The sequence below is a fragment of the Ursus arctos genome, unplaced genomic scaffold (assembly GCF_023065955.2).
Source record: "Ursus arctos isolate Adak ecotype North America unplaced genomic scaffold, UrsArc2.0 scaffold_2, whole genome shotgun sequence".
NCBI lineage: Eukaryota > Metazoa > Chordata > Mammalia > Carnivora > Ursidae > Ursus > Ursus arctos.
The window spans coordinates 78,970,403-78,996,559 of NW_026622874.1; the positions used below are offsets into that span (position 1 = coordinate 78,970,403).

General features: G+C 40.0%; 1 protein-coding gene across 1 annotated transcript in view; it reads right to left on the reverse strand.

Annotated features, from left to right (window-relative positions):
- Positions 1 to 15,973: 15,973 nt before the first annotated feature.
- Positions 15,974 to 26,157, reverse strand: part of GPR139 (G protein-coupled receptor 139) — a 36,000-nt gene continuing 25,816 nt past the window's right edge. Inside the window, exon 2 of the mRNA XM_026520493.2 lies at positions 15,974 to 16,908. Coding sequence (XP_026376278.1) covers positions 15,974 to 16,908 — 935 coding nt within the window. The remainder of the gene's footprint in view (positions 16,909 to 26,157) is intronic.

The following is a 26,157-nucleotide window of genomic DNA, read 5'->3' on the forward strand; positions in this document are numbered from 1 at the left end:
GACCTGTCTACACAGACCTGGAATGAGAGAAAGGGTTGGGGGGGCATTTTTAAAGCTCTTTCAGAGAAAAACATGCAGCCAAGATCCTCTATCCAGCAAGGCTGTCATTCAGAATTGATGGAGAGATAAAGACCTTCCAGAATCGCCAGTCACTGACCAATTTCGTAACCACGAAACCAGCCCTACAGGAGATATTAAGGAGGGTTCTATAAAAGTAAGAAGGCCCCAAGAGCGATACAGAACAGAAAGTCACAATCTATAGAAACAAAGACTTAACTGGCAACATGGCATCATTAAAATCATATCTCTCAATAATCAGTCTCAATGTAAATGGCCTAAATGCCCCCATAATACGCCACAGGGTTGCAGATTGGATAAAAAGACATGACCCATCCATTTGCTATCTACAAGAGACTCATTTTGAACCTAAAGATACATTCAGACTGAAAGTAAAGGGATGGAATACCATCTTTCACGCCAATGGACCTCAAATGAAAGCTGGGGTAGCAATTCTCTTATCAGACAGATTGGATTTTAAACTAGACTATAGTTAGAGATACAGAAGGGTACTATATTATACTTAAAGGATGTATCCAACAAGTGGATATGACAATTTTACATGCCCCCAAGAGGGGAGCAGCAAGATACACAAGCCAACTCTTAACCGCAATAAAGAGACATATAGATAAAAATATGTTAATAGTAAGGGACCTCAACACTCCACTATCAGCAATAGACAGATCACATAAGCAAGAAATCAACAGAGAAACAAGAGCTTTGAAAGCCATACTTGGCGAGTTGGACCTCATAGATATATATAGAACACTACACCCCAGAACCAAAGAATACTCATTCTATTCTAATGCCCATGGAACATTCTCAAGAATAGACCATGTTCTGGGTCACAAAACAGGTCTCAACCGATACCAAAAGACTGAAATTATCCCCTGCATATTCTCAGACCACAACACTCTGAAATTGGAACTCAACCACAAGGAAAAATTTGGAAGAAACTCAAACACTTGGAGACTAAGAACCATCCTGCTCAGGAATGCCTCGATAAACCAGTAAATCAAAAATCAATTTAAACAATTTATAGAGACGAATGAAAATGAAAACACAACGGTCCAAAACCTATGGGATACTGCAAAGGCAGTCCTAAGGGGGAAATACATAGCCATCCAAGCCTCACTCAAAAGAACAGAAAAATCTAAAATGTAGTTTTTATATTCTCACCTCAAGAAGCTGGAACAGCAACAGAGGGACAGACTTAATCCACGCACAAGGAAGCAGTTGACCTAGATTAGAGCAGAAATCAATGAATTAGAAACCAGGAGTACAGTAGAGCAGATCAACAGAACTAGAAGCTGGTTCTTTGAGAGAATTAATAAAATTGACAAACCACTGGCAAGACTTATCCAACAGAATAGAGAAAGGACCCAAGTTAAGAAAATCATGAATGAAAAAGGAGAGGTCACAACCAACACCAATGAAATTGGAAGGATTATTAGAAACTTTTATCAACAGCTTTATGCCAATAAATTAAGCAATCTGGAAGAGATGGAGGCCTTCCTGGAAACCCATAAACTACCAAGACTGAAACAGGAAGAAAGTGATTTTTTAAACAGACCAATTAATTATGAAGAGATTAAAACGGTGATAAACAACCTTCCAAAAAACAAAACTCCAGGCCCGGACGGTTTTCTTGGGGAATTCTACCAAACATTTAAAGAAGAAATAATACCTATTCTCCTAAAGCTATTTCAAAAAATAGAAACAGAAGGAAAGCTACCAAACTCATTCTATGAGGCCAATATTACCTTGATCCCCAAACCAGGCAAAGACCCCATCAAAAAGGAGAATTACAGACCGATTTCCCCAATGAATATGGATGCCAAAATCCTCAACAAGATCCTGGCTAATAGAATCCAGCAGTACATTAAAAGGATTATCCATCATGACCAAGGGGTATTCATCCCTGGGATGCAAGGGTGGTTCAACATTCGCAGATGAATCAGTGTCATAGATTTTATCCAGAAAAAAAAATTCAGAAATCATATGATTCTCTCAATAGATACAGAAAAAGCATTTGACAAAATACAGCATCCTTTCCTGATTAAAACCCTTCAGAGTGTAGGGATAGAGGGTACATTCCTCAATCTCATAAAAACCATCTATGAAAAGCCTACAGCAAATATCATTCTTAATGGGGAAAAGCTGGAAGCCTTTCCCTTAAGATCAGGAACATGACAAGGATTCCCACTCTCGCCATTATTATTCAACATAGTACTAGAAGTCCTTGCAACAGCAATCAGACAACAAAAAGGGATCAAAGGTATCCAAATCGACAAAGAAGAAGTCAAAATGTCTCTCTTCACAGATGACATGATACTCTATATGGAAAACCCAAAAGAATCCACGCCTGAACTATTAGAAGTTATAGAGCAATTCAGTAATGTGGCGGGATACAAAATCAGTGTTCAGAAATCAGTTGCATTTCTATACACGAATAATGAGACTGAAGAAAGAGAAATTAGGGAATCCATCCCATTTACAATAGCACCAAAAACCATACGTTACCTTGGAATTAAGTTAACCAGAGACGTAAAGGGTCTATATTCTAGAAACTATAAATCACTCTTGAAAGACATTGAGGAAGACACAAAAAGATGGAAAAATATTCCATGCTCATGGATCGGAAGAATTAACATAGTTAAAATGTCCATGCTACCCAGAGCAATCTACACTTCCAATGCTATCCCGATCAAAATACCGATGACATTTTTCAAAGAACTGGAACAAATAGTCCTTAAATTTGTATGGAAACAGAAAAGGCCCCGAATCGCCAAGGAACTGTTGAAAAGGAAAAACAAAGCTGGGGGTATCACAATGCCGGATTTTGAGCTGTACCACAAAGCTGTGATCACAAAGACAGCATGGTATTGGCACAAAAACAGACACATAGACCAATGGAACAGAATAGAGAACCCAGAAATGGACCCTCGGCTCTTTGGGCAACTAATCTTCGATAAAGCAGGAAAAAACATCCGGTGGAAAAAAGACAGTCTCTTCAATAAATGGTGCTGGGAAAATTGGACAGCTACATGCAAAAGAATGGAACTTGACCACTCTCTCACACCATACACAAAGAGAAACTCCAAATGGACGAAAGACCTCGATGTGAGACAGGAATCCATCAAAATCCTAGAGGAGAACATAGGCAGCAACCTCTACGACATTGGCCAAAGCAACCTTTTTCATGACACATCTCCAAAGGCAAGAGAAACAAAAGATAAAATGAACTTGTGGGACTTCATCAAGATAAAAAGCTCCAGCACAGCCAAGGAAACAGTCAAAAAAACTAAGAGGCAGCCCACGGAATGGGAGAATATATTTGCAAATGATACTACAGGTAAAAGACTGGTATCCAAGATCTACAAAGAAATTCTCAAACTCAATACGCAAGAAACAAACAAATCAAAAAATGGGCAGAAGATATGAACAGACACTTTTCCAATGATGACATACAAATGGCTAACAGACACATGAAAAAATGTTCAAAATCATTAGACATTAGGGAAATTCAAATCAAAACCACACTAAGATACCACCTTACGCCAGTTAGAATGCCAAAAATTGACAAGGCAAGAAGCAACAATTGTTGGAGAGGATGTGGAGAAAGGGGATCCCTCCTACATTGTTGGTGGGAATGCAAGTTGGTACAGCCACTCTGGAAAACAGTGTGGAGGTCCCTTAAAAAGTTAAAAATGGAGCTACCCTATGACCCAGCCATTGCACTACTGGTATTTACCCCAAAGATACAGACGTAGTGAAGAGAAGGGCCATATGCACCCCAATGTTCATAGCAGCATTGTCCACAATAGCTAAATCGTGGAAGGAGCCGAGATGCCCTTCAACAGATGACTGGATTAAGGAGTTGTGGTCCATATATACAATGGAATATTACTCAGCTCTCAGAAAGTACGAGTTCTCAACATTTGCTGCAACATGGACTGCACTGGAGGAGATAATGCTAAGTAAAATAAGTCAAGCAGAGAATGACAATTATCATATGATTTCTCTCATCTATGGAACATAAGAACTAGGAAGATCGGTAGCAGAAGGAAGCAATAAAGAAAGGGGGGTAATCAGAAGGGGGAATGAAGCATGAGAGACTATGGACTCTGAGAAACAAACAGGGCTTCAGAGGGGAGGGGGGTGGGGGAATGGGATAGGCTGATGATGGGTAGTAAGGATGGCACGTATTACATGGTGCACTGGGTGTTATATGCAACTAATGAATCATTGAACTTTACATCAGAAACCAGGGATGTACTGTACGGTGACTAACATAATATAATAAAAAAACATAAAAAACATAATATAATAAAAAAACATTAAAAAAAAAGAATACAGAATTTGGAAAAGAGAAGAAGCTAAGGAGGGGAAAAAATACCTGGAGGGGAAGAAAAGAAAAAGGAAAAGATACCATACAGCTCAATACCCCTTATGACCTTAAGCAATATATCCTTAGCAAAATTTTAGCAAACTGAATCCAATAACATATAAAAAACCTAATACATTATTACCAGTTTGGATTCATATTAATCATGCAAGGCTAACCTGTAAAAATTAATGTTGTTATCTATATTCTTGGAATAGACAGAAAAATGTTACCTCAAAAAAAAAAAAAAAAAGAATGATGACCTCATTCTTGGGGAAGACCCTGTCCTTTCTTCTCATGGCTGTGGCCTTTCCGTTGCAGATCTCACAGGGACAGTGATGTCAGAACACAATACCACCCCCCAGAAATCAGATACACTAAGAGGCACACACATATAACAACAGGGAGTCATTTCCTTATAGCCTCTTAGAAATCAGATATTTACAAGATTAATTTGCAATAACAAGCCCTTGTCTCCAGCTGAGGAATATTTGTGTCCTCTTCCAGAGCCCTGGAGACATACTTGACATCTTGGGGACAAGTCACCTGTATCAACCCTCACCCACCAGCAGGACTATTTCCATTTTTCTCCTTACTGGAGCTAAGTGCTGGCAACTCTAATGAGTTGTGCAAGTGGCCTTAATGCAGCTGCCATCACATCATCCTGAAGGCTGATATTTCACTCCAGAGATTAGCGGTGGATGCAAACTGTTCGAGAGAAAGAATTAGGATATAACTGGAGCCCACATTTCATGGTATTGAAATTGACTGTGGAGTGACTGATGGCCTGCCCCTAGTCTTCCAAATCCTTGATGCTCTATCTTTTTCAGGGACTGTCACTGGATGACTGTAATGAATGATATGCTTTCTCCACTTTGGAAAAGAGAGAAAACTGGAACATGACATAGCTAAACCCTTTCTTCCCAGGAGTGGCCTTGTCATCTCAAAGGTGACCCAGTTTCCCAGAAAAGTCCTGGAATATGCAGTGTTCCTCTTGTTCCTATCATGGGGAATTAAATAACAATAATACAATTTATTAATAACACAAATATGTTCCAAACACTTAAAAAATATTGTAACTCCCTCCACCCCCTTTTGAAGTCCATACTACCGTTATTCCTACTTTCCATATGATGCAGCAGTACCTCAGACACTGGAAGTAACTTGTCCAGTATCACACAGCTGGCAAGTGGTGGAGTCAGGATTTGAACCTAGATCTGCATGACCTGCACATCCTTGCACACCAGGAACCTACCTTTGGGAGTTGCAGTGCTATGAAGGTGTCTGATATTGGTGCCACGTTCTTTCACTCCTAAAAGTGGTATTTGGCATCCTTGTTTTAATCAAATCAATTGAAATTATGTTTTTATTTCAGAACTTTTAGATAACTGTGTGCCAGCAGTGAGTGATAGGTAGGCCAGGGCTGAGAATCTCTGAACTTAAAGATAGAATTATGCCTTTGGAGGCACCCAATAAACCTAATTTGATGACATGAGGCTTTGGAGGATGAGAAGGATCTTTTCCTTCCTTTTTTCTAAGTATTTTAACAGTGCAGCACACTTGACTACCTATCTGCTTGTAGGCTGTGAAATTTCTTGAACCACATTTGTAAAATTCTCTGGGTCATGAGGAGATGAGTATATGGGGAACCCATTTTTTCTAATAGTTCTTTTTTAAAAATTATTTTATTTTTATTATTATTATGATATGTTAGTCACCATACATCATGAGCTTTTGATGTAGTGTTACATGATTCATTGTTTGCATGTAACACCCAGTGCTCCAAGCAATATGTACTCTCCTTAATACCCTTCACCATCCTAACCTATAATTTAGGAAAACTTGATACTACTCTCAGAAGGATTTGGAGGGTAACTTTTCTCAACCCTTCCTTTTCACTCCACCCCCAATTGAGAGGGAAGGCCTTGACTGATTTCTAGGAGAGGAAGAAGAAACACCATATATATGAGAAAGCCACCTTATCTTTCTACTTCTCAGGCCTCCAGAAAGGAGGAATTGTTTCCATGCTCCCATCTTCCATTTAGGAATCCTAACTGGGTTGTGGTCCACGTGTGGCTTCCAGAGAAGGGTCTAGAGGTCCATCTCTGATCCAAAATATAAACTGGTTGGGTAGGAAGTCCATTGGCTCTCATTTGAGGTTCTCCATTCCACCATTAGAGTAATAGAACTGATACTTGATTGCCACTAATCTATTCTCAGCAGGTTCCACACTCAGAGTGAAGGGGTAGATGGGTGTGATTTGTCAGCCTCCTTAATCTTCAACAGTGAGAAGTACACACACTGTGAAACCTCAACCAATTGTGGGAAGCCTGAATTAGGGAAATGGTCACAAGACAGATTATTTGGGAAAGCTATATTGTAATTTCCCAGTTTTTACAGCCAACCAAGTGTTAGAAGCAGGCAAGTGGTTCTCAATCCTGGCTGTGTATCAGAATCACCTGGGAAGGTTTTAGAAAAATCTGATGCCTTGGGCCCACTCCCCTAGGTTCTGATTTAATTCATATGGGTGTAGAGTCTGGACATAGATTTAAGTTAAGGTTGGGAATTACTAAAATTAAGGAAGCTGCTGAAGGCTCTTTATTTAACAAATCAGTGTTTCCTAAAGTATACAGTTTATAACAAAGAGTGTTTGAGTGGGTTTAGATGACACAAGGCTTGGCTTCAGTAACATTGAAATGCATTGTGAAAAAAAAATTTCTCTTTCTAATTTGTTGTCAATCCTTCTGATTAGGTTAAGGAGAAAGTCTCAATATGGTGGTAGTAGGCCCTTAATACCTATCTTTTGTCTTTTCAACAAAAGAAGAATAGATGTTAGTTTCAGACAGTTATAAAGTAAGAATTATTTGGCTTTTTTTTTTTTTTTTAAGATTTTATTCATTTATTTGACAGAGAGACAGCCAGCGAGAGAGGGAACACAGGCAGGGGGAGTGGGAGAGGGAGAAGCAGGGTCCCAGCAGAGCAGGGAGCCCGATGCAAGGCTCGATCCCAGGACTCCAGGATGACACCTGGAGCCAAAGGCAGACGCTTAACGACTGAGCCACCCAGGCGCCCCTATTTGTCCTTTTAAAAATGGTTTCAACCTATTTATGGCAGGTGATACTGGTTTTCCATTTATGGTAGAGATCTAAAGTTTGCTTTAAAAAAAAATCAGTTCTCCATTTTGGCTGTACATTGGAATTATCCAAGGAACTTTAAGAAGTACTGTTGTCTGGGTTTCATCTTGGGTATTGGGATTTTCAAAAAGCTTCCCAAGGGTGTAAAACCACTGTTTTAAAGTACAGCAGTGCAGTGCTTCTCACATTTTAATGTGTGTATGAATCACATGGGATCTTGTTAAAATTCAGATTCTGGTTCACGTTGGGGTAGGGCCTGTGATTCCACAGTTCTTACAAACTCCCAGGTGCTGATGTGGTGCTGCCATTAGGTGGACCATAGTGAGAGGAGCAAGGCCCCAGTGGAACTTGCTTTGTAAGAAATCCTATCTTAAATAGTCTCATAAACTAAAAAATACTATACCAAATCCTTTTTTAATGAGAGGGGGAAATATGTATCTTTATACATAAAATTTTCTTAACATGGGGCACCTGGGTGGCTCGGTCAGTTAAGCCTCCAACTCTTGATTTTGGTTCAGGTCATGATCTCAGGGTTGTGAGATCGAGCCCCTTATCAGGCTCCATGCTGGGCATGAAGCCTGCTTAAGATTCTCTCTCTCCCTCTGCCACTTCCCCACTGCTCTCCCACTCTAAACAAAAAACAACCCCCCCCCCAAAAAAAAGCAAATTTGTTTTTTTCTTAACAGATACTGTCTTTCTTGCTCAAATCTGTCTTGTCAAATGATTTCAGCACCTTGGACAGAAGCACAGGCAGTTGCTCTGAAGGACTAAGAGTTAAAATCTGTGTATAAGAGCATTTGTAAAACAATGCCACTGAAAATATTATTGAGGTTTTTTTTAAAAAGTATATACTCCTAAAAGTTTTAAAAAGTATATATATGTTTTTGCCTTACCTGCCAGTAGAGTCTGTATTTTTTTGTCCCCAATCTTGTGTGACTGTTACTCTGTCAGATTTCATCAGACACATGGATTGGGTCATGAAATAGCCCTATATGCTGTCATGACCTGATGATTTCTGACTCTTCATTACTGGAATTAGAGGGTGGCTTTAGTCTAAATATCAACTTTGGATGATGAAAAGGCTAATGGGAACAAGCTGCTAATTCAGAAGAGAGAGTGTGGGATGTGAAGGAAAACATGTCAAGGTGGCCTGAAGAAGTGGCTCTTGGAACCAGACAGGACTAGGCTTAAATACCAGCTCACAAATTACTCGCTGTGACTTTGAGCAAGCTTAATTTAATGCCCATGAAACTTAGTTTTCTTATCTGAACAATGGAGGTAACAACACTCCTCTTCAAGAGTTGTTATGATGGTTAAGTGAGGTAAGAAGATCACATTAATTTCTTACTTAAAATTATTCAGTGGCTTTCCACCAGGTTCCTTACCAGGCCCCACAGAACTCTACATGATTCTGCTCTTGCCTGCTCCTCCATGACTTGTGCCATATCACTCTTCCCCTGGATTACTGTGTTTCGGCACTACTGGTTTTCTCTTTGTACCATGAGCGTTCAAGGTTATTATCATTTCAAGGTCTTTGTACTTTCTGGTTCCTTTACCTGAAATACTCTTTGTGTGGCTCTTTCCTTTTAATTTGGGATCAGTTCTGTTGCCACCTTCTCAAAAAGACCTTCTCTGACTCACTTATCTAATGTTCTTTCTGCCTGACTCTCATCACTTACTATGAATTATTTTCTAGCACTTCCAACTACCTGAAATTATCTTATTTGCTTTCTTGCTTATTGTCTTTCCCACTGGAATGTAAGTACCACAAAGGCAGAAGCCTTATATGTTTTGTTCACTAATGAATCACTATGCCTAGAATAGATCTTGAGACATAGTGTATTTCAACACGTATTAGTCAAATAAATAAATTACCATAGGAGTGCCTGGGATGCAGTGGTTGCTAAATGAGTGCCCAGCCTCCTCATTTCTGTCCCACCATATTCATGTTGACATCTGGAGATGTTGAGGATTAATGAAAGAAAATTCTAATTATGATGGTTGGAAAGTAAACTTGTGAAGATCTACAATACATGTTTCTGGGAGTGTGCTAGAAAATCATTAGAAGGAGGACCTGCCAACGTCTAGATCATGTGACCCTGGGCAAGGCAATCTCTAAGGCTTTAATTTCGTTTTCTTCCTTTCCTTTCCTTTCCTTTCCTTTCCTTTCCTTTCCTTTCCTTTCCTTTCCTTCCCTTCCCTTCCCTTCCCTTCCCTTCCCTTCCCTTCCCTTCCCTTCCCTCGTTCATTTCCTTTCTTCCCTCTCTTCCTCTCCCTTTATATCTTCCTTTCTTCCCTCCCTCCCTTCCCTTCCCCCCGCGTCCCTCCCCCTCCCTCCCCGTTCCTACCGTCCTTCTTTCCTTCCTTCCTTCCATCCATCCATCCATCCCTCCATCCTTCCTTCTTTCCTTCATTTGAGTGAAATAACCTGTAAGATCCTCTCTGGCATTCAGTGATAGTAAAATAAGAATCCAAGCTTTGCTGGTTATTCTGCAGTTGCTTCCTGTCACACTTCACCCTTGATCTATTTTTTACTGTTTTGTGCCTTGAGGCCTGGTCCCTATGGACTGCATCACCTGCACTCCCTTCCTGGCTGACTTCTGTTTGAGCCCTGCCAGTGGGGGAATCAGTATGATATCAGAAGGAAGGAAAAGAGAGATTGGGAATCCTCCACTTCCTCTCTGGCATCACATCTCTGGCAGTGGTTTGTCACCTGCTTGCTGGAAGGCCTCTCCTCCAAAGTTCTGCCCGCAGTGAGCTGCAATACTACTATTTTCTCCTGTTACTCCCATCAGGCCTAGAGAGGTAAGGCTTCCTATTATTTCTAGTTCCTAGGTATCTCAATCGCTCTTGTTGGTTCCCTTAATCTTGCTGAGACCATTTTAAAAAATCTCTTGGTTAAAGGCTTTTCATCAAAACCATCTGAGTGAGATTTGCTTCCCTTCAAGACTCTGATATACAGTCCATTTGGAAATATACCGAGAGAAGCAGATGCTAAGAACTCCATTTGTGGAGTGGATAGACATCACTATGAAGACTTGCCTTTTGGGTTTGATCTGGATCTCTCATACTTGAGTTTAAGTCTCACATGCTTTTGTTCCATCTCCAGTAGAGAGAAATACCGTGTTATTGCCATTCAATAGGTAACAAAGCTCTGTGGACATAGTAGACTCCTCATGTGGAGAGTTGATGAGAAGGAATCTCTTTACTGTGGCCCTGTTTTCCTCCTGTTTAATCAGAAAAGTTTTCTTTTTCTGGCATGACAGTGACACGTTCTCCCAATAAACCTGGGAAATTCACAGTATCTATTTATCCCAGTAGACACGAGCCACTTATCCCTCTTGTTGTGTCTGGCAAGTACATGGATTAATTGCACACCCTCCGTAGAGGCTGAACCATCACATTTAGCTGAGTGCACTAATAAAAGGATTATTATTTAACAGTTCAGCCTCCATCAACTCACTTTTATCCTGCCTTCCCGAGTTGGTGAACAAAATTAATGAGGTTGCTGTGGCCATGCCTTACAGCTTCTGCTTGCCGCCATCTCAGCAAATTCCTTGCTTTTCTGTACTTCTTTCTCAACTTGTAAGTTACTTTCATTCTCCAAGTTGACGCGAAGATAGATTGTGACAATAGTTTGTGGGTGGCTGTCAGAACTGATGGTGGTTTGTGTGGGAAATGCATAGCTTGTTTAAGAGCTATGGTTAGGATTCTAGAGAGTCAATTTTAAAAAAATTCTGCCTCACAGGGAAAGGTCAAGCCAAGTGTTTTAATTATGATGTTGTTATAATATATCTCATGCTTGGGTGACCTGTGTTTGAAAGGTTGGAAAGCTATGCAATATACTCAAGTCTAGGAAGGGCACAAAATAATGTGATCTTTGGGGGGGGATGGGTCAGAATCTTGCAGAGAAGGCAGTGAGGTAAAGTGGAAAGCATGAAGTGTTTAGTGACTACTCTGAATAAAATCATTAACCTCTTTTGGCCTAGCATCCTTACCTGTAAAATGATGTGCAACTGGAGGCTCTTTTAGCTCTACTATTAATAATCACCCCGTGAGGTATGTACTGGAATTAATCTTAGCCCTTATTTTATGGAGAAGAAATTGAGACTCAGAGAGACTGAGAACATTGCCCAAGGCCACACAGCTAGGAAGTGGCATAGCCTGCAAAGTTACAGCCTGCCATAACTGACTCCAGACCTTGATTTCCTGACTTTGAGAGCCTCTATTTACCTTGCAGGCAACTGGAAAAAATTAAATTTTGTACCATTTTCTATCTGAGGACAGTTTTTCAGAGATCTTAAAAGGAACTGTTAAAGGCCACCCATCTAGTAAATGGTGGAGCTGGAACATGACCATTGTGTCTGACTTCAACATCCAAGCTATTACAAGATATGAAAACAACTTAAGTGTCCATTAATAGATGAATGGGTAAAGAAGATGTAGTGTTACACACAATGGAATGCTATTCAGCCGTAAGAATGAAATCTTGCCGTTTGCAACAACAGAGATGGACCTTTGAGGGCTTTACGCTAAGTGAAATAAGTCAGAGAAAAGACGCATACTGTGTGATCTCATTTATATGTGAAATTTAAAAAACAAAACAAAAAACAAAGCTCTGATACAGGAAACAGATTGGTGGTTGCCAGAGGTGGGGGATGGGGGTGGGAAAAATGGGTGAAGGGGGTCAAAAAATACAAACTTTCAGTTAGAAATAAGTCATGAGGAAAAAAAAAAGTCCAAGCTCTTAGCCATTATGCTAGATTTCCACTTATGATTATAGCCATCACTGTCTTGAAGACATGTAGAGGATGAAGTCAGAAGAGAATTTGGATTTACACCCCATAAACTACCTAATTCGGATTATAGGAAGCAGAGTTCAGTGGTCTTAAATTCTGAAATATATCTGCCTAACCAAGGGACAGGTGGGACTCAGGTCTCATCCTAGCACCAGGACAAAGTATAAGGAAAATGCTCATTTACAAATTTTTAAGAGTTCTGCCATAGCTTGAACATATATGCAAATTCCAAACACCAAGAGTGCACCATGTTAGAGTTTATTATAATACAAACAGGTCCAAACACAATATATTATCTAATTAAGAAAATATGAACATTTACTATTCTTCTATAGTAACATTCTATTCCATTCTTTGAACTGGAATAGCCAACATTATAGTCTTTAATTCACTTCAGATAGGCCCCTCATGTTGGACCTAGTAGGCACCAACTGTGCAAAATAATCTTCCAATTGCAGAATGTTTGCAAAGTGGAAGTTCATACCTTCTCATAGTCTGTCTTTTATGGTTTGTCTGTCATGCTCCTCATTTCTTTCCTTATGAGACAGTTCAGTGCTTGAGCTGTCCAGTAAAAAGCATGTACATGTGTAAGTAGCATCACTGCATGTCCAACCAAGGACACACATCACACAAGAGAGATGCTAGTTAACAATCTTTCACAAAAAACCTGATATAAGGCAATTGCTTAAATGCCATCAACAGCAGCTGTTTACAAGACAGGCTTCAAAATTCAAGGCTCTGTTTCCAAAACTGGCCTGAAAGAAAAGGCTTAAAAGTTGTTTTTTTTTTTTTTAAACCTTATCGTTATTGTCCACAATTAGTAATATAAATAGTAATAAATTAAAAGTCCATAGATTATCTGAAATAAAGTTTAGGACATATGTATCAACCTAACCCAGTGGGCACTCTTATGCATTTTAACCAGAAGACAACAACTCATTGGAATGCCTTCAAGAATCGGAACTCTTTTAAATATTACTTATCAAAGTATAAAATATAGGCAGAAGGAAAAAAAGATCACAATACTATTTGTTACAGCCTCTATTGGTAAGAGAAGTAATAAATGAGTGTATGAGGAAAACATTCCAAATGCACACCCAGTTTTTTTACTTTTTAAACATCAACAATTTTTACATACAATAAAAAATGTGGAGCAGAGAGCACTGAGATCCACACACGTATTTTCCATCTTGCATACATTCTTAAAGGGGACTTGCTTAATCTTTGTAGCTATTGCACTGTGACTCATCCACATATAGCCCAAACTAGCATTTTTTGAGCTATGTGTTTAAAAAATAAATAAATAAATAATAAATAAATAAATAAAATATATATGTATATATATATATTTATTCAGTGTAGGTAGCCTTTGGTCAATGTTCATTCATAAGGGGGTGTGGTGGAATCGCATCATACACACATTTAATGAACACGACATATTTAGACTACACGTGCTTGGAAAAAAAGAAACAGAAAGAAATGCAATTTAAAGGATGTGGAGGAGTCTGCCCACCATTCCACTGGATGCACATATGCCCTGGGGATAGTGTGACGTGGGACATACTAACCTTGTCCCTCAAACAATTTCCATGAACCTCTTCTAATGGAGCATCTTGCTGTACCAGTGTGATCTTAATGTTCTCATTAAGATACATTAGAGTCATACAGTGTGGTCTCTAAGTGCACACTAACTTTGCCATGTCCTTGATCTAGGAAATCTGTTCTATGGCTGGAGAAAAGCTTTGCTGTGTTAGATTTTATAAGGGATAGAATGTGGTCTCCAAAATGGCTCCTTCCTGATGACTTTGCAGAGGTAACTTAGGCTCTGCCAGATTTTTTTCTTTTGCAGTGACTTTAGAATCTAATCTTTGGGTAAGATGAGACTCTACTGCAATTGTTTAAAAGGAGTAGGAATTAGGATCATCAGGATACCATAACCTAAAATTATATTGAATTAGTATTGAGGGCATTGACTAAAGTTGAGGGCTTGTGTTGCACTGGGGCCTTTTCTACCACACTCATTTATTGCAAATTCCCTTAAAAAGGGTAGACATGCCTTCCAATTTAGGACTAAAAATGTAGTAAGAATCCAACTTAAGAAACCAAATGTACAGGAGGACTGTCTGCTTTTTGTTTGGTCACCAAAAATATCATACAATTCCAAAAACATTTTGGGAGATTTCTTCCAAAACGGGGAAAATACTGGGAATCTGGAAGAGAAATTTTTAAAAAGGCTGAATAAGAGGAACTCCAGCATGTGTTTCCCTTTTAAAATACATCACAGGATACATAGAAACCTACTATAATCAAGCATGTGTCTGCATGTGTGTGCACACATGAGTGGTAAATCCCAGGGAAACCGCTATTAATTACATTGTAGAGCTGTTCTTGCCTTGGACAGGCAAAGGGAGAACAAATAAATAGATTCATATTTTATTATTTTGCAAAGAATCTGGATTAAATAGCTTCACTGAAAACTGGCACCACCCTTTTGAGCCATATGCAGACAAGCAAACAACATAGGCACCTTTCCATGTCAATTGTATCTGCGTTTGTGGCTGAATGGCAATGCCAGCTGGACTGTGGGGCAGAGCGGAGAATGCCTCCCTTCACACCTGGAGAGCTACAGTTTCTGACCCTTGAAAATTAAGTCCAGTTTGGAAGTCACTTCAAAGAAAACAATTTGGTGAGGGCTTCAGCAAGCAAGGAGGCAGGGTTGACAACTCTACACGTAAAGGGCTTCTCTGGGAAGCTTGAGTGGCACCGCAGTAAGAAGCTATTTTGAGTAAAGGGATCATACACAGCTGACACAGGGATGGATCGAAACAATGGCAAGAGTGGGCTTATTTTTTTGTTTTTCTGGGCTCAAGAGATCCTCCTTTCCCCCCACACACCAGGCGGGGTCTTTATTTTGGAGGAGATAGATAAAATCTATACATAATGGCAAATAGAAAGACTGCATTTTAGACCCAGGTCTGAGGGTCATTGTTATGTTGGTTTGGAGCCTTTCCAAAGAAGCTCTGGCCAGAGTTTGGATGGGATTAATGCTCCCTTGTCCCCACAGTGTCATTCTGTAGTTTAGGGTTCCAGGGCCACTTCAAGACCACAGCCTTCTCTAGGACAAAGGGCACCTTGGAAAAATCCCAGATTGGTCAGCATTGTTAGCTGCTGGGGATGGCACAGGGAAGCGATGGTTGACCTCAGCTCTTGGAAGAAGAGTGTGGAATCAGCTACCTGCTACTGTGGCTTGGTGTGTCACATAAGTGAGTGGTTCCCAATGACTGTGGATGGTGCCAAGGTAAAGTCATAGACTATTTCTTTACTGTGTGTCCTCACTGGCCACAGGATGATGACACAACCTCCAAAGGTATCTTCAAACTGGTAGGAACTTTTGCTGTCAAGTGACATTGTGAAAATAAATGCATAAATGAAAACAAGATTGATGCTTTTCTTTCTTCTCTTCCATCTTTTCTCATCTACCAGTCTGAGAGTTGCTTAGTCCATGGAGACAGGAAATCAGGTTGGCACTCTTAAGTGAGCTACCCTTCCATCTGGAAATAGATTAGACAGAGGCACTAAGTGCCAAGCTTATAGGGTCATGGGGATACTTTTATAGGTTTTCCATTTTTGTCATATTGGTACACCAACATCTTGATACAGTGTGAGTTGGCCGGTGAGATCCAGGGGCTACTTGTTATGGAAAAGTTATGGTTGGTGTAAAACTGTACAGGTTGCTTCTGGCACTTGAAGAAGGCCTTGAGCGTGGCAGCTGCCATTGTGCGGAACCTCTTGCTGATAAAGCAGTAGAGGAAGAAGTTGATGGCTGTGTTCAGAAGGGCCAGCATGTTGGCAATGTCGGACATGATGTGCACCAGCCAGCGGTTTTGGATGGGCGCCCCATAAAGGTGGTACAGAATCATGACGATGCGGGGGGCCCAGAGTGTGGCAAAGATGGAGGTAATGGTGAACAAGATAGCAGTGGTTTTCCCTGTGGAGTAGCCACGCAGGCGAAAATTGCTTTTCCTTCTGAGCTTGTACACAATGATTGAGTTCAAGATGAAGAAGATAGAGCAGGGCACCAAGTACACAGTGAAACAGTGAATCCAGATAAGGACGTGATGCACGGAGGTGCTGATATAGTCTTCAGTCCAGATGTTGGGCCACCAGTAGTAGGGGATGCTGGTCAGGAAGCAGGTGATGTAAACACTTATGATGACTTTCCTGGTGCGGGCTGGGTAGGAGACCGTGTGGTACTTGAGCGGGTGGCAGACGGCGATATACCGGTCAATGGTTAATGGAACAGTAATCCAAATGGAGGTATGGATGGATGAGAATTCTAGCACTTCTATGATCTTATTGGCCACCTGAGGCAACTGCATGTTCAAGATGAAATCTTCCAACAGGAAGTCCACAAACACAATGAAAAAGAGGACCAAAATGTCAGCAGCAGCAAGTGCCAAGAGATAGTTGTAGGAGGACTTCTGCCTTCTAGCTACCAGCTGAGAGAGGATGATCACTGTCAGGATATTTGCTGTGGAGAGAAGAGAATCTGGTTTATCTCTGAAGTGAGATGACTTTGTTGGCTACTGTGGGGCCATAGGCATACTTTTGTGGGCACTCCCATGGAAGCCAAAGGGACTGAACCAATGCTTTTGATGGACAATCTCTGTACTACAAATTATATCTCATACAGACATCTGGATACTATTTTGACAAAGTTCTGTACTCATATTGTAGTTTATTTATTCCTCACACAATCATTGGAGGTGGTGCTGCCATTGTCCTTACTTCAGAAATGAAACTGGGGCTCAGAGGGCTTAAGGAGCTCACTTAGAGTCATACACTTAGTAAGTGCTGGTGACAGGAACCAAACCTCGATCCCCTAACCCCAAATCCCATGATTTTTCTTTTGTCCAGGTGCATGCAGGAAAATAGGGGGTGGGATGGCTTTCCCTGCTTCATGTGTTCAGGTGGGAGACTGACCTCTTAACCTTTTTGCAAACTGGATTTTAGGACCTTTCCTTTTTACATAGACTTAGTATTGAAGGTGCGGAGAAGATCACGAACTTCAGATTAGTTTAAAGATAAATTCTATTTATTTTTAGAGTAGGTGCAGATGGTCCCCAATTTATGATGATTTGACTTATGATTTTCCGACTTTACTATGGTGCAAAAGCTATAGGCATTCAGTAGAAACTGTACTTGGGATTTTGAATTTGGATCTTTTCCCAGGCTGGCGATATGTGTTATGATACTCTCTTGTTATGCTGGGCAACAGCAGCAAGCCAGAGCGCCCAGTCAATCACGTGATCACGAGCCCTTAAAACTGACACACTTAGAACCATCTGTACCTGTACGACCATTCTGTTTCTCACTTTCAGTACAGGATTCAATAAATTACATGAGATACTCAACACTTTATTATAAAACAGGTTTTATGTTAAATGATTTTTCCTAGCTGTAGGCTAATGTAAGTGTTCTGAACATGTTTCAGGTAAGCTAGGCTAAATTATGATGTTTGGTAGGCTAGGTGTATTAAATGAATTTTCAGCTTATGATGGGTTTATCAGGATGTAATCCCATCATAAATTGAGGAAGAGCTGTAGTCCAAATATGGTACATTATTAAAAATAATAGAAGTAAATTTCCCTTGTTCTCCAACCACCCAAGTACCTCTCTCTCAGGACCATCATAGTAATAAATAATTTGTCCTTATATCTGTCTATATAATGCATGTATATAGTTTTTGAACAAACGGTAGCAATTATTATTTTTTTGGTGTCCAATTTGTTTTGACAATGTATGCATATAATTTTTCTTTTTTTTTTTTAAAGCTTTTATTTAAGTCCTCTGTATACCCAGTGTGAGGCTTGAACTTGTGACTCTGAATTCAAGAGTCACATGCTCTTCAGACTGAGCCAGCCAGGCATTCCTGAAAATACGTGCATATACTTTCTGATCAATTTTAAAAACAAATGTCTCTCTGAATAAGACACATGTGGAAAGTTGTTAGGGACTCATTCTAAAATGATACTCCGATGGGTAATATCTAGAAGTCATTCTGCATATTTAATCTCATTAATTTTCACAGTCAACACTGTTAATCCTATTTTGCAAAATTCTCAGAGAATTTATGTCCCTTTTCTGAAGTCCAGTGGCAGAGCTCTCATCTGGATCTCCCTTTCTCAGTCTCACCTTTTAAAATATTATACAATAGTTCATTTATAAAATTGTCTTGTAATATACACATCCTGGTACACTCATCACTCAGATTAAACAAAATTTATCATTTTGCCATATTTGCTTCATTTATTTTATTTTTTAATATAATTTAAGTTTTTGAGAGAGAGCGTGCATGAGTGGGTGGCGGGGTGGGGGTGAGGGGAGGGCAGAAGAAGGGGGAGACAGAGAATCTTAAGCAGGCTCCAGCGCAGAGCCCAATGCCGGACTTGATCTTATGACCCTGAGATCATGACCTGAGCAAAAATCAAGAGTCATTTGCTTAACCAACCAAGCCATCCAGGTGCCCCGTCTTTTCACTCTCTTAATTGTGTCCTTTGTTGTAAAATTTAAAAAATGTGATGAGGAACATTTAATCTCTCTTTTTTTTTTTTAAAGAAAACTGACACACTAGATATAACTGAAGTCCTCTTTGAAATTGCCCAAGGCCCATTCTTTCTCCTCCCTCCTTCTTTCTCTAGAGGCAACCACTGTACTGTAGTCTTCAGGGCCCCATTTGCATCCCCTTACTTTATAGTGAACTGTCCATTCTAATGCTGCCTTTTCCACTCAACATTTTTTTTTAAAGATTTTATTTATTTGAGAGAGAGAGAGAATGAGAGGAAGAGGGTCACAGGGAGAAGCAGACTTCCTGCTGAGCAGGAAGTCTGATGCAGGACTCAATCCCAGTACTCCAGGATCATGACCTGAGCTGAAGGCAGTTGCCCAACCAACTGAACCACCCAGGCGCCCTCAACATTATGTTTTTGAGACCTATTTGGTTGATACAGGTAGCTCTCATTCACTCATTTTAACGACTATATAGCATCCCATTGTATAAACGTACTGTAATTTATTCATATATACATACATAGAGACATATCTGTACATACATACATATTTATATTTCTATAATACATGCTTATTATATAGACACACGTACACACATGCATGTCTATGTATGTATACACATATTGGGTAGACATACGTGAGTGTGTGCGTATGTATATATATAAACAATGTACATTTAAATTGGTTCAAAGGTTTTGCTATTGAAAACTGCTGTAGTTAACAACTTGATAGGACTGTCCATGAGAAGTGTTCATATGTGAGAGTTTCTCTTGGGTAGTATGTATGCAGAAGTATATTTATTATGTTGTAGAGTATGTGCATCTTTATCTTTACTAGATTCAGCTCTATTGCTCTGTGAAGTGGTTTTACTAATTTACACTCCCAACAGCAGAGTATGAGATTTCCTGTTACTCCATATCCTCTCAGTATTTGATACTGTCAGTTTTTTGTTTGTTTTTGTTTTACATCTGTGCTATTCTTCTCTTGTTGAAGGTACTTTGAAATAACATTTTGAAGTGGTGAAGATTTAAGGTACTGATTATATTAATTAGCCAGGATGCAAACCCAGAACCAACACCCAATGCTCTAAACCACTTGCAATATTGATAACTCAAGTAGGGGTGGGGGTACCATGCAGGTATATTACACTGTATGCAAAAGAGAAAAATAGTAAATTCTACTTTAAGTCACTCTTAAGAAAAGATGTTCCATTAAAGCATAATTTTTTGTATTTGTAAACCTGAAATTTCAAAAGTTTATTCTATGCATTGAGCCATGTTTTTGTGCATTGACTATGAGCTATGCCCTGGGAGGGGATGTTGAATAAAATAGACATGGATGGTTTTGCTTCATGGAGCTTAGAATCTTTTAGTCAAGAAAAATGTCAACTGAAGAGCCACAGCAGAAAATGTATAATTGAGAGCTGTAAGTGCTGTTAGTGGTCAATAAAAGCTTTGCTGAGGAAATGATGTTCAAGGTGAAATTTGGAGAACCGGTAGAAAGTAAATAGGTAAAAAGGATGGGAATAGAAAGTGTGTTTCATGCAAGGGAAACAGCATATGCAAAGGCCCTGAGGTGAGGAAAGCATGAAGAGTTGAGTTTATAGGGAATGCTTATCTTGATTTTCTACTTGCTCTGTCTGTACTTTGCATTTACAGCTCTCTTTTATTAAACAGTCTTGCTATGTTCTGTTGAAAAGTATTCCAAAATGTTTTATTCACTTAGAAATCTTTTCAGAAAGTATTTAGCATCTGCCTTCTGTGTGCCTGGGCCCATGGTAGAAACAAATTGGTATTACACACATTTAGAATCTCCACTCAAAGTATGGAAAAACAAACAAGTAGCTAAGTATTAAAGAGATAAATGAGAACATACATAGTGATGCAAGAGGGGCTGGTGAACAGATATAGAATGGAGGGCAAAGGATTTGGAAGAGGGTGTGGGTCAAAAGTCTGGATACTTTGATCTAATCATATACAGTCAGAGCTTTATAAACACAAGTTGTGAAATCAGGTCTGATGCTTATACATCGAAACCAAAAGCATCAGGACTCAGGATTAAGTGTGTGGAGCCTGGGGCTGGGCTGCTGGGATTTCGTCCTGGGTCTGCTACTTCTTGGCTTTTTGGCTTTGGATAGATTTATTTGATCTCTCTGCACTTCAGTTTCCTTCTTTATAAAATGGATTAGTAAGAATATCTGCCTCAGACGGTTGTTTTGGGAATCAAGGGAGATAATTTTTATAAAGTAGTTAGAACAGTGCCTGGCATGTGATAAGTTCTCAGTGAATGTTAGCTATTGACTGAGAGTCCACTCATTCAGCAAATGTTAACAGAACACTTGCTGTGTTCCAGGCACTGTATGATGTGTTGGAGATGCAAGGATTAACAAAATGTACAAGTTCCCTTTTATCATGGAGCTTATTGTGTGGTGGGGGAGACAGACAATAATCAGGTATAAAAATGTACAAGAGGATTTCAGACAGTGATACTATCTAGACTAAAACCCAGGGATGAGACAAATCTATGGGAGATTATTTTTTAGATTGTAAAATGACATTTGAGTTCAATTAAGGATGAGGAGAAGGGAACTGCCACGAAAAGATCTGTGGGAAAAGAATTCTAGGCAGTGGGAATGGCAAGTGCAAAGGCCCAGAGGTGGGAATAAGCATGGTATTAATGGAACAGAAAAAAGGCTTCTTATCAATACTGTTAGGATCCCCATTTTATAGATGAGGAAACTGAGGATTAGATTTTGAGGTAATTTGCCCAAAGCCACATACCGAGTAAGCTGGGGAGCCAGAAGGTGACTCTAGTTCTGTCCGATGTTATGGCATATCAAGTTCTGTGTTGTTTATTTTTGGTCATAGGAAAGGCTTCTCAGCTGGAGGAAAGTGATTCCTGTTTCCTGGGTTACCTCTGACTTAGAAAAGTACTGTCATTTCTCTCTCATGTTCCTGCTGCACCTGCCAGCCTATAAGGTGGCAGGAATGGATAAATGCTGGCTACATTCTGCAGGGAGTGACTCTTCACCACTGTCTCTTACTTCCCAGTTGAATGCTATTTGAAGTGTGGTGCTAAAAATTCTCCATATCCAAACTCTTTAAAAATATTTCAGCTCCATCTAATTAATGCTGTAAGTTGGGCAAGTCATCATCTCTAAACGATACTGCTAGGTATTCATATTTGACATTTTCTTAAGTTTCTAGTAATTTCCTCTGTTGAGAAACTAACCTGCAGACACTAAACTAACCCATTTCTTTTGTACATCTAGATTTGCCCCCAAGGCAACATCAGGCACACATAGGAGATCCTTGGGATGAGAGAACATGTGTGTGAGCCACACAGACCTAGAGGGGAATGGAACGATGCCTGTGTATTGATTTTCTGAAAAAGAAATGAGAAGGTAAAGTTTTCAGCTCTTAAGGTTTGACATTTACTATAATTACCTACGTCAAAAAATCCCTTCATTTCCACCTGGGCACGTTTTCTCCCAAAGAAAAGGAGTGGTGTTGACAGGGTCTGAGTGTATCTATAATGGGTGAAAAAACAAAGAAACCGAAGTCGTCATCACCTGAAATTCTGTATCTCAGCTTTTCTCTCAAACTAACCGGCCCAAGACTCTGTTTTTGTGGAAACTCAAGCAAGCCCCAGTGAACTTCACAATCAAACTGTCAGTGCTTCTAAAAAGCAAATCCTTTCGGTCAGTGGTGTCACTGGACAGGTTTAAGCTCCTGGGTAATAGAAAGCCCATGTTCTGTGATTGCAAAGCTTCTTGGTTATATTCTTGGGGGAATTCACTTTCTGTAATTTGCAGCTTATATGCTCAAACTTGAGAGGATTTGGGGAGTGGCTGAAAGAACAACACAGGTTTGGCTGTCAGACCCCACCACCAAACCATCTACTGGTACAGAGGGAAAGGTTCAAGGTTTTCCAGAGTTATTTTCTATGTCTGTGAGGACTACAAGGTCCCTGCAAGTTCCTTGGAAGAAGTAGCTGGAACAGAGCACTGAGTGAGAGTTCTGAATTTATCTCTCTTAGTTTTGCTTTAGTTCCTTTTTTTTTTTTTTGTCTTTGAAAATAGTTTTTTGGGGGTGCCTGGGTGGCTCAGTCGGTTAAGCATCTGCCTTTGGCTCAGGTCATGATCCCGTGGTCCTGGGATCGAGCCTCCTGTTTGGCTCCCTGCTTAGTGGGGAGCCTGCTTCTTCCTCTCCCTTTGTCCTCCGCCTCCCCAGCTCATGCTCTTTCTCTTGCTATGTGTGTCTGTCTCAAATAAATAAAATCTTTAAAAAATTTAGTTTTTTAAATTACAAAAGTAAAGCACTTGTAAAAAAATTAAACATTATATCAGCATGTAATTATATTATTATTAACTCACTTTTATTGAGCATTTACTTCTAAGTATCTTATACACAATACCTCATTTAATCTTCACAACCACCTATGATGTTGGAACTATGATATGAGAACATCAAGGCTCAGAGAGGTTAAGTAACTTGTTAGAGGTCACACAGCGAACAAGTGGTGAGCCAGGACATTAAAGCAGGCTTTTTGCCTCCTTGGCTTATATATTTAACTACTACATTAGACATCAGAAAGTAAAAGTGTGCCCAAATCCCATTTTCCAAAGAAATTATGGTATTCAGTCTCATGGATGGCCCTTAATGAACCACACCTCTGAGTATTCATGCATTTGGGTAGTCATCTCCCCTTGAATTGGAGCTGGTCCTGTGATTTACTTTTGACCGATAGACTATGGCAGGTGACCCTATATGACAGGTCATAAGTGGGCCTTATGAATACATGCTCTTGGGGTGTTCCATCTTGGAACCCAGCTATGAGAAGCCCAAGTCACACGGAAAGGCCATGTGCAGGATCCTGGTTGAAAGCCCTAGGTGATCTCATAGCCTAATCCAACATCATGTGAGTGAGCCATGTTTGATGTCCAGCTCAATGGAACCCCCAAAATGACTGCAGTTATTATAAATTATAAATATAATTAACAATTACTGCTACACAGTGAGATCATACAATAAAACTGTTCTGCAAGTTGATTTTTTTCACTTAGAAATAAATCATGGATTTTTTTTCTCCTATGTCAATAATATTCATGAAATATTCACCTATGGCTGGACATTATTTATTTTATCTTGTTTTTTAGCCACTACAGAACTTCATTAAGCATCTTTTTATATTCCTGTAGAATAAATTCCCAAAGTAGAAATGCTGGTTTAAAGGATAACACATTTTTTCCCCTCTTCCTCCCTCTCTCCCTCTTCCCCTTCTTCTTCCTAAAGGCAGCTAAGAAAATTTGCAAAAAGGAAAAGAGCTCAAGTTGAAGTTACAAAAGAATTTAGGTTACATACCAAGAAGAGCTTTTTGCTTGTAATGGCAGTTATGTGAACAGGAACAGGCCATTGACACCACAGTTGATCGGTTTATGAGGGTCTTCAGAAAAGGATAGAGAATTTCTTATCTGGGCTGATTAAATTCCTGAGGTTCCCTTCTGCAAATCTTCTCTGCATCCTAAACTATGTTCTTGTGAATTTCACCCCTTTCAGCCACCACTCCCAGTAACTTAAATGCATCTCTCCTCCTTACAGTTGCCTGTCTTCTGAGCTAGGAGAGTCAGCCCTCATGTCCTACAGAAGTGCAAGGACCCCTAACATGGTAAACAATTCCAGTGGTGTTATTTTAGCAGTTCCTGGGAGGTACCTCAAGGACAGATTTCTAGAAGCAACGTTTAAGCCTCCCTGGCAAAAAGTCGACACTGCCCTTGTTTAGATCAGCTGGGCAGTGCGTGGAGACTGTGTTGCATTACTGGCTTTTCCCAGAACCTAACAAAGCAGTGGTTTCCATTGTAGACCAGAACAAGTTGAGGCGTAGTAAGGCTGCCCATTGCAGATGAATAGTCAGCAAGAGCTAAGATGGTTGTCAGGGCGGTCTGACTCAAGGCAGTGGGGAAAAGTGAGTTAGTATCTGGCTGGTCATCACATTCATCTGGGCCAATCAGTTGGCCTTCTCTTGACTAAAAAATTGCTTTTGCCTTTTTGAACAGGAGCAGTGTCTTTGGGTAACTGTGACAACTGCTAGGTCTCACGTTGGCCAATAGACTCAAAAGTTTCCAAACCATACTTCTCAGTGCAAAAGTTCATTTTCTTATGATTGCCATGCATTGAGCACCAGTGTAAGCCTGGTGGCTCTGTAGAGAGGAGGTGGTTTTTTGTGATTCACTGATAAATAGTTTTACATAAAGTTATGTTTAGTTTAAATGATATTAGAGGAATGTTATCTAGGGTAGTGATAAAAACCTGCTTATAAAATAAGTTCAGTTTATTAAAAAATGAGTTGATTTAAAGAAAACTATAGGGGGATAACAGTGCAAGGAGAATGTAGGCTGGGGTCTCCATTTTTCAAACGAGGAAACTGATGAAGAGATGGTTAGTCGCCTGCTCAAGATGGCACAGCTTTAAGTTGAAGAAGTATTTTGAAAGCACTCAGTGGTACTATCCTGGGTCAAGTTCCATACCAAGTGATGGATGCAGCTATGTTTTCTGAGCTCTAGGTCTTTTTTTAAAATTTATTTTTTGGCTTTAAAAAAATTAACGTATAATGTATTATTTGTCAGGGGTAGAGACAGATAGGGGCAGGGCTTAAACTGTCTCTCTAACAAACGTAGGGCACAAGAGTTACCAGAAAGGACAGCCACCTTAAAATCATAGGGCATGTATTTTGGAGTATGGAGGAGCTGGGTTAGCACCCGCACCTGCTCGTTTGTAGCTGGCACTCTTGGGCAAGTAACACCAGGAGCTTCAGCTTCCTCCTCAGTAAAGTAAGGGTGAGAGTAGTGTCTGGTTTGGAGGGTAACTTGGGGATCAGAAGAGGTCACATATATAAAGCTCTTAGCACCGAGCCTGGCACAGGCAGAGCACACAGTAAGTGGCCGTGGTTAGTAAGTGTGAGTGTGATGACCAGTCCTGCGAAGGTGATGAACTGACCTAGGCAAAGGCCGATGTGGAGGAAGAAGCACTGACAAGTCTAGGTGGGGGATTCTCCCAGTGTGTTTCTGGAGGATGGAAGAACTGGCTCTAGAAAAGACCTCTGACTCATTCATACTCCATCAATGAAAGTATCCCCAACACTGCTGTCTGATACACATGTGAAAGTTGTTAATGTAGACTACAGCCTAAAAGTTCTCATCACTCCTCCTCCT